At 42.1% G+C, this 13,796-nt stretch overlaps 1 protein-coding gene across 4 annotated transcripts in view; it reads right to left on the bottom strand.

Moving 5' to 3' along the window:
• LOC142401333 (glucocorticoid receptor-like) overlaps window positions 1-12,520 on the bottom strand; it is a 62,962-nt gene extending 50,442 nt beyond the window's left edge. For 2 of the 4 annotated variants that reach the window (XM_075486728.1, XM_075486725.1), the window contains exons 1-2: window positions 12,017-12,520; window positions 9,393-10,591 (exon numbers count right to left, since the gene is read on the bottom strand). In XM_075486728.1, coding sequence (XP_075342843.1) covers window positions 9,393-10,591; window positions 12,017-12,028 — 1,211 coding nt within the window. In that variant the 5' untranslated portion in view covers window positions 12,029-12,520. Of the gene's footprint in view, window positions 1-9,392; window positions 10,592-11,993 lie in introns of all 4 variants that reach the window. The other 2 variants (XM_075486727.1, XM_075486726.1) reach the window with 2 other exon arrangements.
• Window positions 12,521-13,796: the final 1,276 nt, after the last annotated feature.

Genomic DNA, 13,796 nt, shown 5'->3' on the forward strand with positions numbered 1-13,796 from the left:
AAATAATGACTCGCCATCAGGATTACTGTCAATCATCGACATTGGAAAATAGCGTTGTATGAACCCCGCCACACATCATAAATTATTAGACTTCATCATTATTTCCACTGTTTGCAGCATAAATCAGTAACTCCAGCCCCAAGAAGATTTCCGAAAGAGTATCAGCTTTAAAGGCATTTACTCACATTGAATATGGACAAAAAAGAACAAACGACACAGTTAACGGGCTTCTTTCACCACACGAGTCATCTCTATTATCAAAAAAAGAAGCCTGATGCTGCGCTGCAGCTTTATCATCACAGGCTAACACATCTTTAAAAGTGAGAAGCTTCTGTTTTAAAGGATGACAAACTGACAGAATAAGTAGCAAGTTGGGCCAAGATCTGTTCAGTCAATGGAGGCGCTGAGAAAGAGGAAAAACTAAAAACCTTACAATGATTATATAAGTTTATCAAACCAGCTCTACAGTTGCTGACGTGTGAAGTGGAGTTTCTTTTGTAATGTCAGTCAGCTGAAAAAGCTAATTCAAACTCTGGGAGAAAGACGAAGGAGAAAAAAACGGACAAAACAGCTACAACTATCATGTGTGATCCCTGCATCTAACCCAGCGTATCCTGCACAGACACCTGTCAGTGATAAACTCAGTGACCAACCAGCTGTTCAAGCAGCTGCTTGCTTAGTCAGGATGATAAACAACATTTACGCCTGTTCTGCTTCAACCAGTGATGATACCGACACATGCAGGACCAGAAAAGCTCCACCCACTCAGACAAACAGAATAGCTTTCTTATGATGTGCTGGGTGAATGAGAAAAACTAGAATAAAAAATTCATACACAGGCTAGATAAATCCGGGCTGTTTGCCATTCATAACAATCACATCATAGCAGTAACCAGTACTGTGGGAGAAGTTACAGGAGGCTGTAAGATGTAACAATTTAAAGAAAGACGTCTCAGTTCATCAGTTAGTTTACAGTCTGGGCTGCAGGGCAGAGTCTGATCTCACTGATCTCAAGTTTTTCTAAGTGAATTTCAGTATAAAATGCTTGATTGAAGTGGGAAGCAATGGGCTGAAATACAAAGGGAGATGGTTCACAGGAAACACTTAAAGCTAAACCTGTGCAGAGGCTCAGAAATGGTTCTTTGAGCAGGGCAAAATTAGGCCATTATCACATTTTCCCTCAAACCAGCTGACATGGATCATAAGATTACACAAAGTGTGAGTCTAAATAACAGCTTCAGGGGGTGAATGTTTGCCTCCACATGTACAGTAACCTTGCTCAGGTAAATCATTCACTGGCCTGTGGCACAAGATTCTATGTGTTGTCTGGTAACTACCTATAATATATTCAGCTGTACGCAATGCCGCAAACGCATCGATTTTTGCCTCGATGCATATTCTCGCCAAAATAAATGTTTATCATTGGTTCTGATGTGACTAAATAAATTGCTTTTCGTTACAACAAAAACAATTAAAACTAAAATTAAAACTTTAAACAAAGAGAGTCCACATTTCACTTTTGCCTCATTAGTATTTACAACCACAACACAAGTGTGCAGTCTGAGTCTTAGATTAAAAAAATTTCATATTTTTTACCACCTGACTAAAAGTTTTAAGCCATTTGTCAGATGGATTTTTAACTGTTTTCTGAAAACCCAGGCATTATTGTCACAGTCAGTAAAAAAAGAAAAAGATTATTTCTCCACCTCTGAGTAGCCTATAAACATAAATAAAAACAATTCAAGACATTTAACCTTCAGCTTTTTGTAAATGATTCACTCATCAAACATCAGTTCAAGTCAGAGATACATGCATCTTGCATCCAGTCTCAATGGATTAAGTAAGAACTCAAACATTTTGCTTTCTGAGGTTACTTTATTTGAGAGACTTTACATAAGGAGGGTTCTGAACCTTTGAAACCCTGCTGACAGTCTCCCTGGAAACTCAGCCACCCTGCTGACACCAATAGTGTGGCTGGAAACCCCCCCAACATTTGTGTGATGAACAGCAGAGGAGCACGAGACCGAACGCAGCTAATTCAGTCCTGATCTTACCTCTATTTGTTGAGACTGATCACCATTACCATTGATCCAAATAGCACCACAAAACATGCCCCAAAATCTGGAGAAAAGATTTCATTAGAATGTTAAAGATAAAATCCCCACTCTCTATTCGTTGAGTCTACAAAGGACTAAAAGTTACAAGTTGACTTGGTGGAAAACAAAGACCTTTCAAAGTTTGTTGCACTTCTGCTTCTGCTGTAGAAAACAAACAGATGAACTAATGATGATCCCTGAACCTTTGCTGTAAATGCCTGACACACCCAGACTAGTTTTTCTTCAGCCCAATAAGAAAAATTGGCAGTTTAAGTAATGGTTGTAGAGATGACATGAACGTAGAAGCTACAATGACCGACTTTCATGCAGACAGCACAGCACGAAACAAACAGCAGCAAAATGTCTTGCAGTTTGGCAAGTGTGCGGAAACAAAACACAATGAATATGAGCGAGGACCCAGTGCAGTGCTTGGAGATTTACAATGACAAACTATTACTGGAAAGAGGGAAATTCCTTCAACTTGACTCATGATCAGAAAACAAGTTCAGACTTGGTGGAGAATTTATGGGACTTGCAATCATACACAGTAAAGATAAAGGCCTGTTGTAATGTTAGTGCACAAGTCTTCCATTTGACTCAGACAACAACATCATAAAGATGGAATTCTCAAATGTTCTCGGGCTGGTTTCTGACATGGAGGCACAGCAGGCGGTACAGAAAAGGTCCATTTATGCGTCTCAAGAAACTCTGCTCACAAACAAAACAAAACAAAAAAGCACAGCTGTAATTTCAAAACTGTGTTTGAGACAGTGTTGTAAGGGACTTTTTTTTAATCAATTCTGTCTTACAATTCCAAGAGCGATATAGAGGGGAAAAAATGGTACGTATTTATCTATTCCTGCTTTCTGTATGGGATAAAACATTATCACAAGAAGAGATGTCAGTCAGAACACAATGGACACTGGCAAGAGAAGAAAATATTGAACTTTTATGGAAGTCAACATTAACCTTTATTGAAAAAAGGTGCACTGAATTCCATAGCCATGGCATATTTTCAGTGAGTGAGAAAAATTGTTTATGCTGTGATCCCTACACTAATCTGAACCCAAGAGATGCACCAGAATCCATCCATTTCAGGCTCTGAATCCGAAAAACAAATTAGATCACATCACACTGTAGTTCTGCACACAGTTAATTAAACTTAGTCATGTCCAGACAGTAGACAAATGAAAGGAGACAGGTGAATAACTGGGTGGGAAAACATGACAATCGTGTATGCAGGCTTCCAAGGCTCTAATCTGATAGGACGCACATCTGAACCCTTGTTAGAGAATTCTAAGCTCCACGTAAGACAGACGTCACTGCTGCATTTTGTGCATGCGGTTCATAAGAGCAGATAATAAAGTAGAGGGGGGGGGGGGGGCTAGCCTTGAGTAACACTTCCACAAACCAATTTCATATGGAAAACCCATGAGTTGTACTTTCTTTATCCAAATCAAGACATGCAGATTTCCAACAGCTTTCCCTTTTTCTAGGTTTTGTGTTTTGAAAAGATATTGCCAAATGTTTTCTCTTCAAATTTGTGTAAGATCCACATGTTTAACGTTTTTGGTCAGTTCCAAGCAGTTCATTTAGATCTGATTCAACTTTATACAGAACGCTGCTGCTTTATAAAGCCAACACCACCCACTAAAATACAGTTGCCATTTTCTGCTGCATATTCTGTTAGTTGTTACAACTTACATCGATCCACAGCGACACAGAGCCAAAGACCCTGCAGTGGACTAAACCACTGCAGCTTTTAGACTTCACACATCCTATTTCCTCACTGAGTTGATGCCAAACATAACAAGCTCAATCCTCTTGTTTGTGAAGTACAGTGAGTAAGATCAGTTGGAGCTATATTTATGGTCACTCCAGACATATCTGATTACAGTTTACATACAGAATTTTTCACGTGAATGTAGCCGAAGGAGGACTGACAGGAAGGTCACAGGCCCCCGCCATCATTATCGCCTTGATACAGTTGTTGCCAGTCCGCCTGCGTTACGCTGCTAAGTAAGTCATCAAAAGTATGGAGAGGGGTGGGGTGGGGGTCAGGACGCAGGATCTCACAGTAACTTCAAAGCACAGAGGCCAACAGCAATCACATATTTTAGGAGGGGGGAGAAAAATGACAACAAGGAGGTCATTCTGTTCTAAGGATCCGGTAGCATACACATCTAATGTGGATATAATAGACACTTTTACCACTGGATGACAACAGTGCAATTTCTATGACACCTGAGCAAATCCATCCGCTAATAAGGGGCATAACGTCTGTATAAGCAAAAGGGAGAAAAGAAGGGAACTTACAGCTGGGCAGCTACACAGCAACAGCAAATCCATAGCACAATAACAGGACGATTGCATGATAACCCAAAGCACGGCTTTGCATCTTTCCAAAATGCATCGTAAAAATAGTACAGTTTGGTCACGTATCTATAATAACGCGGTGAGTGTTTTTCCTTATTGTCACGTATTTCTGCCCATATGCTACAGTGAATGAAAACAGCTGGCTTTAACCTCTAAATGGAGCTGAATCCATCATGTGGCTCATTAGACAGGCTTTGATATCTGCTCAAGACCAAACAGCAGCGTAAACAAGCCAGCAGCTACCACAACAACCTTAAAAAAGAATCAGCTTGGCTGCTAAGAGGCCTCACCCTCCTTTGGCTCTCTGCACTCTCGTGACCCCAAACAGAGCCTACTTCAAAGTCTCCGTACAGTAGGCCCCAAAAAGGGGCAAGACCAAAAATAGGCCGAGAGAAGATAAGCTGCAAGATTGACTGAAGAGCAGAGCACCTTGTTAATAACTAGCTGATGAGTATCTGCTTACTTCTAGCTGTAGCTGAATGTATAAAGACTCTTTACACAAGCACACCAATATGGAATCAATCCATGTTTTAGTGTGTTTATGGTGACCCATTTAAAGGCCCTGTACTTGAGATTCTGGCTTTACAGAAAACTATTGGGAGATGTTGTGTAAAGCAATGTGTTAACTAGCCCAGCATACAGCATAGGGATATCTGTGGGCATTTTAAACAACACAGACTCAAACAACAGTCTGAGGTCTGCATAATCTCAGAGATTACAAATCCAGGAAACTGAAGCTGACCTACTTTTTGCTTCTGTTTGAATTGTCTCCTTTGCCAACAGTACCATGTGAAATGACTATAGAGCCTTACAGTGGTACGCAGTTAAAAAACTGCAAAAGAAAAAAAAAAACACAAAAGCAGTTTTATCATTTTAAATATATACTGAGCAAAAAAGAAAGAGATACAAAATGATTGTAATGAACATGGTGAAGTACATAGAAGGTAATATTTTCTTCAAATACCTGTGCATATATATACATATATATATATATATATATATATATATATAAAACAGTGTACACACATATATATGTTTATATATATAACAGTAGTGAATATTTTTCTGTTTACAAAAGTTTGCATTCAAATAAATTCACGTTTATTTGACTTTAGCTAATTTGGACCCACAACGTGAATCTAAATCCTACAATCCTCCGTCACTACTCCTAAAAACTCCTAAAAACAAGGCGATGTCTCAGCTGTGTACAATTATCACAAGCAGCAACATGTTAAAATATGCAGCTGTGATGCATCAAAGCGGACACACAACTAAATATGAGTAGAAGCTCTGATTGAAGCGAAGGGGCAGTATCATTATTCATAAAAACTGATTGTTATAGATTACTACTTCTTTGGATGACTGTCCAAAATTGCAATTACTACAATTAAGAAGACGCAGTTATGTGAAAACTCTGTTCCTCTCGGTGCATTTCCCCTTCAAAGATTAAGCTGTTCTTCCAATTCTAGTTTTTTTTTGGAGGGGGCCAATTTTTGTAATTCTATTTTGAAATAAATGACTTGGTCGACAGTATTTACTTTGATAATTAATGCCCTTCACAGCACAATTCAGAGACTACATAATCAGGAATGGACAATTCCCTGTTACACCGTGCTGCCTGTTCTGTTCCCTCTGACCATAAACTGGAAGAGTCCTCTTTTAGCTCCACAATATTATCAGTTAGAGGTTTGTTTTTCACTGCCTGAGAAAACAGATATGTGGCATAGGAGTGACCGAAAAGTCAGTTGCTTGACTCTCAGACTCAATGTGTGAGAAAGGGTCGGCCGAAAGGAAAAGTTTTAAACACCAGTTCGCTGACAGATGCTGCAGTTGGAGACGTCCTTCATCAGATGTTATCCGACTCTTTTGCCGGCACTCTATGTTTGCAAACTGCTTGACTTGGGCCCACTGGTGTGTTGACTTTGTCCAGTTTGAAACCATGATGGGGGCGCTTGTGAAATTTTTTCTTGTGAAATCATTTTGCACAGACCCAAACAGAAATCCTCCAAAGAATAATGGCCTTTTGACATTTTTTGGAATATTTTGATTTCTTTTTTAAAGAGGCAGAAAGCAACCACCGTCTCTTGAACCACCATCAGCAGAAACCTCAGTCTGCGGGTTTGCGTAGCATCTTTGTGTATATACAGCTTTTTGCGTGCTTCCGTGAAATACAGAGGGAGTTTATCAGGGACGAGTAGGTGAGGAGAAAATAAGTGACAGGGAGTGGAAAGAGAAAGTGGCAGACACACACCAGAGCAGATCTGTACACGTGGCCAGCCAGTACATGCACACATACATCCATAGAAAACATCCGAAGAATCTTTGTGTGTCTAACACACAGTGATGCAGGCAGCCCTGCAACTGTGAGGAGCTTACATCAGAATACCCACTTCTTACTGTCATGACACAGTCCTATAAAGGAGATTAAAACCTAACACCAACAGGTGCAATAAACCTGAAGCTGCAGACTGGTTAGTTAAATTTGATTTGCTGCACTTAAAAAAAAAAGTGACGCTGTATTAGAAAGTATAGAGTTAAAAACTAAGTTAAGAGCAACTGAATATGGACTGAATGAAAGGATTATCGTCCCGTTTTGTGCTTTATCATCACATCTTTGTCATGTCACAGTGAGCCTGACACATCACATGCTTCACTGTTTACATATCAGTTATGTAACAAGATGCTCGCGCAATGCAAAGCCACACTGAGTTTGAAGCGTACTGAAAATTCCCCAAATACAGCTTGAGAGGGAAAACAAGGGGTTTCAATGATATTCAATGCAGCGCTCGGTTGCTAGGCTACAACAAAATTTAACAATGGAGTTGGTCACTTTTCTGTTTTCATACCCCACTTTGAGGTATAGTCAGCATCATACACAGATTTCCAAGATATATATGATGATTTAAGGCAACAAAATACAGCAAATGGTTCCTGTTGTAGCTCACTATGTAAAATGTAGGAACTTTACTTTTTCACAGCACTGAATCCTGTATTTGTCTGACATGTTAGATCAGTGCATTTGTTCCTGATGTGGTACTTCTTTATGTTATACCGAGACTCATCTTATTTACAGCTCCTGTGTCTTTTCCTTAGCTCATTCAACAGCATTAATAATGAAATATTCAATGGAAAACAGTCAAATGAAAAAATGTCTTTCTTAAATGAATTAAGCATGGATCGTATTGATCATTTGTAAATCATGGCCACTTGAGAGTGTAAAAAAACAGAGAACAGAAAGTGTAAAACAGCATGCCAGCTAAGCTTGTTTAATATTTCTGTTTCATGTTGGTGTGTTTCTGTCATGTGTTGTAAGGGTGTAGCTTTGAACAGCATCAGTGACATGCATCACAGGAACCCAGCATGAAATCACATCCCATGCTGGTGCAATGAAGATCAACATACCAGGAAGTAAGACGACTGCGCCGTGGCTGTGTTTAGCAGTGAAGCTTGAGGAAATTAGGGTTTGCACATATTGACCATGACAAAGAGATGTGGTTAACAGCCAGGAAGGAGCAAATCCGGCTGTCAGCAAGCAGCCAACAGGAGCTTAAAATCCATTTTCATCTATCACTTATTTACAAACCAGGCTGAGCTAAACACCTCTTTGCTGGCTTGCATTATTACCCTGCATTAATCACACACCATCTTATGACCTGCCCTTTCAACCGGCGTTCACGCAGAGGCTCATAAAAAGCAGAAAAAAATCTCCCCCTTTCAGCGTTCCACTTCAGAGCTCGCTCAGTTATCAGATAGCGCTTCCAGGCTGAGGCGAGGCGTGCCCACCAGACACTTCTCACTGAGCTGCACGTACACAACTTTCTCACAGGACCATTTCCTTCACATAAAACCCAACCACTCAGCATCCTTGGAAAGGCACATAACGTGTTTTAGCCAGTGAATCACTTCCTGTTGGATGACACATTTAGGTAACTGTGAAATCTTAATATAAAGCAATGTTTGAACGGCACAATTTTGGAAAACTACCAGATGGGTGGGGCTGGCCACACATGATTAATGTGTTACAGTGTTTGAGCACAGTTTCACCATTGTTCTATACAGAATTGAAAACAATCAGATGCAAAAGAAAAAGGTCCTCAAGGCTATGGTTTCCACAAAATCTGTGATGCTGCAAAACTTCAGGTCTCCTCCAGTTGATTATTTTCAGCTCAGTACAACTTAATAACACTGCTTCCTTATTCAGTAGCATTATCTTCCCTCCTGCCATCTGGTAAACTGACAGCTCAGTCTAGAGCTTTTCCGAAATCTGTCCCCCAACTATTATCCAGCAAAAAATGGAGGAGTAACTCCTGGAGTTCATCCATGGTATTCCTAAAATGTGATATGATATGGATAAATTAAAGGAATGCGTGTCCTACAGCGTTTGTCTATAGGAATGATAAGTACCAGATGCCCTCCTTCCCAGTGGTGTCAAAACTTCTTTCTCAAAAGAATGCCACAAACAAGCATACAGCACCACCTGAGTTTAAAAGATATTTTTGTTGTGCTACAGTACTCAGACTTTAATGGTGTGAAAACACAAAGACTGCTGTCTCGAGTATTCTTCAGGCAACTCAGATGTTTTCCCTGATGCCTCACTCTGAAGTGACAGCGGCACATATTTTTCTGTGGTTTCAGCGCAAAACATCAACCGAAACTAAACCTGTACAAATAATGTGTTTCAGCTCTTTAATCTACTACTCTGAGATTATCAAGTCGTATGAAAAGCAGCAGTGAGTCGAAGTCACAGCGTACACTCTGTAAAACTCATCACATCAGAAATGGCAGAAAAGTATTCCTCATCGACTTCTTTGACTTAAAATACAGCACACACCCTCCAAGAGCATAAATGCAAAGTCATCGAGAAGCAAACACCAAATCTGCCACAAAGGCTAAAGCCAACAGAGTAAGGTGGAGACCTACCTGGAGAAGCCGACAGGAAAATTTGCCAAGGCTGAGGCAGGGGACAGCCCGTCATTGCTGCTCTGTATCCCAGATGTCTCTCCTCCATACCTTTTCTCCCCCATCCAGCTCTCTCCCATATGAGGCAGGTTTGAGAACAAGCCAAAAGGCTTGTGGTCTTGCAAGCCCACTGTTGAAGGTGGATTGGCTCTGTAGTGGTAGCCTGGTCCTGCACCGACACCCATGGGAGAGGACAAGGAGCTCATGCTGCCCTGGAGACACTGAGACTGGCAGTAACCAGCACCGTCCTGCCTCTCCTGTTTCACCACACCAGGAGTACGGATGTGAATGAAGTCAGGATCATTCTCCTCCTTGATGGTGACACTGGAGAGGATTGAAGGACTCTGCTGACGGTGAAGCTGATGTTGCTGGTGCTGTACCATGTGGTGAGGAGGCTGCTGCTGCTCTGAGCCATTCACACTGGTACAGTTACCTCCATTACCCATGAGAGACTTTGTTTCCTTCAGCAAGCTGCTGACAGGACCAACACTACCTCTGCCATCTTGCAGGATGTTATCCAAATGTGCCACCTCTGAATCCAACTCAAAAGCGCTGATTTCTTGCAGAGAGCTTGTAAGGTCCAGGTCTCGCCAAATCTCTGTATCATCAATTAGGTGACTGCTGTTGCCTTCTAAATCACATGGACCAGCACTCATTTGTCCACTGTAAGTTCCCAAGTCCTTGTCCAGGGAAAAAATCCCCTCCTGCTTGATGTGCTGGGGAAAAAGGTCAGGCAGAGGGAGGTTTCCCAGGACAGACGTGTTTGAGGTGCTGATCACAGAGGCGGATGTCTGGTCAAGATCGGTAATGTTTTGGTTCAACAGCGGCAAGCTGTCCCCCGTGCCAAAAATATCACCCTGTTCTTGTTTCTGCATTCTGATCATTTTACCCTCCTTGACTTCAGACCCCTCACACGAAACCAGTTTTTGAGGGGACTCAAAGAGTCCTCTGTCACGCTGGTCTTTGGTCCCTCCCTGTCCATTTGGGGCCACTGTATTATGTTGCAGAGACCCAGGGCCAGGCAGATGCATTGCAGACTGGAACAGTAAACCAGGCGTGTCTCCTGTATCCCTGCCTCCCTCAGGTCCTAACTCCCCAAATGTCAGGCTGTCATCTCGATTACTGTTAAACTTTAGTCCAATCTGATCCATTTCCTCATCCTGAGAATGACAGCAAGGAAAGAGAGGGTGAATCAAATCACAATGCATACGAGAGTACAAAAGCAAATGGTATACTGATTCAGATAGCACACAGGCGATGAAGCAGCCATGGAAAAAAAAAAACAGAAACAGAAATCTTACTGAAATATTGATCATTCACAGCAAAAAAAAAGGTATCAACATCTGCATTAAAATTACAATAACCCACAATACATTCACTGACGCCGTTCACTTATGTAGTTTCAGTATTTTTGAAGAAACGACAGCAGCCAAATCAACAAGGCAATCCCCCTCGTGTCACACCCACACTGGGACAACATGGCAGTGGCTCAAATATCCCAAACCAACACAGTTAAGGCACCAAATGGGACCAAAGCCATTACATAACTGGAATGATGAATGTGTTCATGGCATGGATGAACTGTACCCTGTTCTCTGATTAAAAGTCAGGGCTTGCAGGACATGCCCAAGCATTGCGCTGCAACTCGTGCGCCCGACAGTTCCTCATGCAGAAAGCATGTGTGCAACAACATGCATCTGTCCAGAGAGATTAACCCACTCCGAGGCCTCTGGGCTTTCAGTGCAGGCAGCGACGACTGGCTATCACAATTTGCAAGAAAAAGCTAATTAACAACCCAGTCGAAACTTTCCCAACGAAACAAGCGTGGATTTCCACATAACAACATAACAGATGTACACAAACAGATCCCACACCAAACAAAATAACTCTAAACTTCTTGGTCATTTAATACGCTGTAAATGTCAACTAAGACAGAAGCATGTTCTAACACATTTCCAGTGCTATTGTCTTGTTCTTATCGGTCGTCAGTGAGTTCTGTTTCCAGCGGACAGAGCCGTGCAGCTTAAATATGGTGCGACTGTATTTGGACTGCGATAGGTTTCACCACCTACGACATTAGGCTACTGTCGGATTTTGAGGCTTTTTTGACAAGGTAGAAACGATCATGGGAGGCTTGAGGTTTTTAAAGTTCGACTCTCGGTACTGTACTTTTCCACTGAGCAGGAAAACTATTACAGAATTAGTGCAACCTGTTGGCGGGGATGGGAAACTGCACAAGATCACACTCCTGCGGCTTGAGGAGCCGAAAAAAAGAGCAGGGAAGTTTGTCTGCTGTTAACTAAAAACAATATAAGCCCGGGTTCCCTGAAGGCTGGCAGGGATTTTCGTCTCTGTGCCACACGGTAGCCTACGAGGCTGTCAGCGCGCTCCTGACGCGGCACCGGGGACGCTCATCGTCGGCCTAGACTACTCAACGAAACCACCATTTTTTTCTTTTTCTTACACCCCCCCCCGGCCCGTTTTTTTCTTTCCTTTTTTTTTTTTTTACATTTCTGCAGCGGAATACCAAGAAGACAAGTGGCTGCACCTAAAAGTCCGTACCTATAGTGAGAAATACACTCCACCTTTTCGGTCATATCCTGTCAGTCCACGTTGGAGGGGAAACAAATTGAGGGGAAAAAAAACCAGAAACGCTATGTCCACGAAGTCAAGCTCTCAAACGAAACTCACTTCTTGCACTGATGCTGTGCGCTGAAATAGGTAGATCTGGTGCCGCGTTCCCCCTCCTTGTGGAAAGATAACATTCTCCGCAATATTTCTAACTAAAAGATCAACAACGTCGCGGCTGGCTCTCGCGAGTTCACCGTGTGCGCCCTTTCTCAGATCCGTGGACAACTTTTGACGCGCGTCAACAAGAGATCGAAAATATTAGAATAAAAAAAAATGAAAAAGTGAGTCAGTTGCTGGCGATCTTCAGGATTACTCCGTGGTGAATCGTCCAATCTGCGGGCCAACGTTCGCTCTTTGCGCCGTTAAACCCCGTGAGTACATTAAAGTTATATAATAGCCGCGGTGCTCCGCACACTCAACTGCAAACTCAGGCAGGGCGATCAGTTACAGAGCTGCAGTCAGGTCGAATTTAACTACAGCTAGACTTCCGCTTCAGTGTTTCAAAATAAAGACTCATCCATCGCCATAATGAGCTACAAACTATGAGCCCTCTCGTTGGTGAATTATCGTTAATGCCAGATCTTTACTCAGTAGGACTTGGGACTTTGATTTGCTTCACCGATTTCAGTTTTCTTCTCCAAGTCAATCTGTGAGGCTTTTATTGAGAGGCTGAATACTTCCTTTCCTTTCTTCTTCTGTCTGTGTGGACCAACTTTACGCAGTGAGTTTGACACTTGGCGGTGAACGCCCCTTTACCCACAGAAACTCTCTCTGCTGGGGAATCTGTCAAAGTGTCACCTCTAACCTCCATGCTTAGGATTGCAGAGACAGTTAGTCGTCATTGCGTTCAGTTCTCTGACCGTCAAACTTAGTCAAATCGGGGGTCTATTTAGGGCCGCGTCACGAGCAAGGAAGGTCCGAGGTGAGATCATGTAGTTTGATTTAGTAACTCTCGGTGTTTTCTGCCCAAGAAAAACAACACAGAAAAAAAACAAGCACAGTTACAAGTAGATCCATTAAAAGGAATATCACGGTAAACTATGCAAAACAAACACTCAAGCAGATACAGGTCGGACACTTCATTTGCGACGATAAAGCCGCTCATTATGACCCATTAACGTCGACATACTCAGGTTACTTCTTACAAGACAGGAATGAATGCCTGCAGCTCCTCAGAAGTCTAATGTTACTGAGGGCCAAGCAACCTCCGCGGGGCTGCTGAAGTAAAGAGAAAGCCACATCTGACAGACAGACAAACAATGTTTAGTTAAACCACGCCCTCCATTACGCAAACTTCGGAGACAACATCCAAACAGAGGGGACTTCAACACTTTCCTGTCATTCCTCAGGCCAAACTTCCTTTGCTGTAGTAGGTGAAGTCAGGGGGCTGGTGCGCTTTCTGTTTCTGCTGGTGGGGGCCCACCGTGCTTGCTTGCGTTGCTATTTTGACATGCGCGGGCTCGCACACAGCTCTCTTTCACAAACACGCACAGTCTACACACTGGTGATGCATATGAGGAGTTATGTCAGTTAAGCAAGTTGCGGTCCAGCCTTTTTTTTATTTTTTTTATTGCAACAACACATCAAAAACAAACATTGTAAAGGCGGGGTACAGTGCAATAACTAATCAAAAGAGGAAAAAAAATTATAAGTTGCCATTAAATCAGCGGTCCAGCCTTTTTGGCCATTTATCTGACATCACGACGCAATGCGTTAATAGCGGAGTGGTAGTAG

The sequence above is a fragment of the Odontesthes bonariensis genome, chromosome 16, assembly GCF_027942865.1.
Source record: "Odontesthes bonariensis isolate fOdoBon6 chromosome 16, fOdoBon6.hap1, whole genome shotgun sequence".
Taxonomy (NCBI): Eukaryota; Metazoa; Chordata; class Actinopteri; order Atheriniformes; family Atherinopsidae; genus Odontesthes; species Odontesthes bonariensis.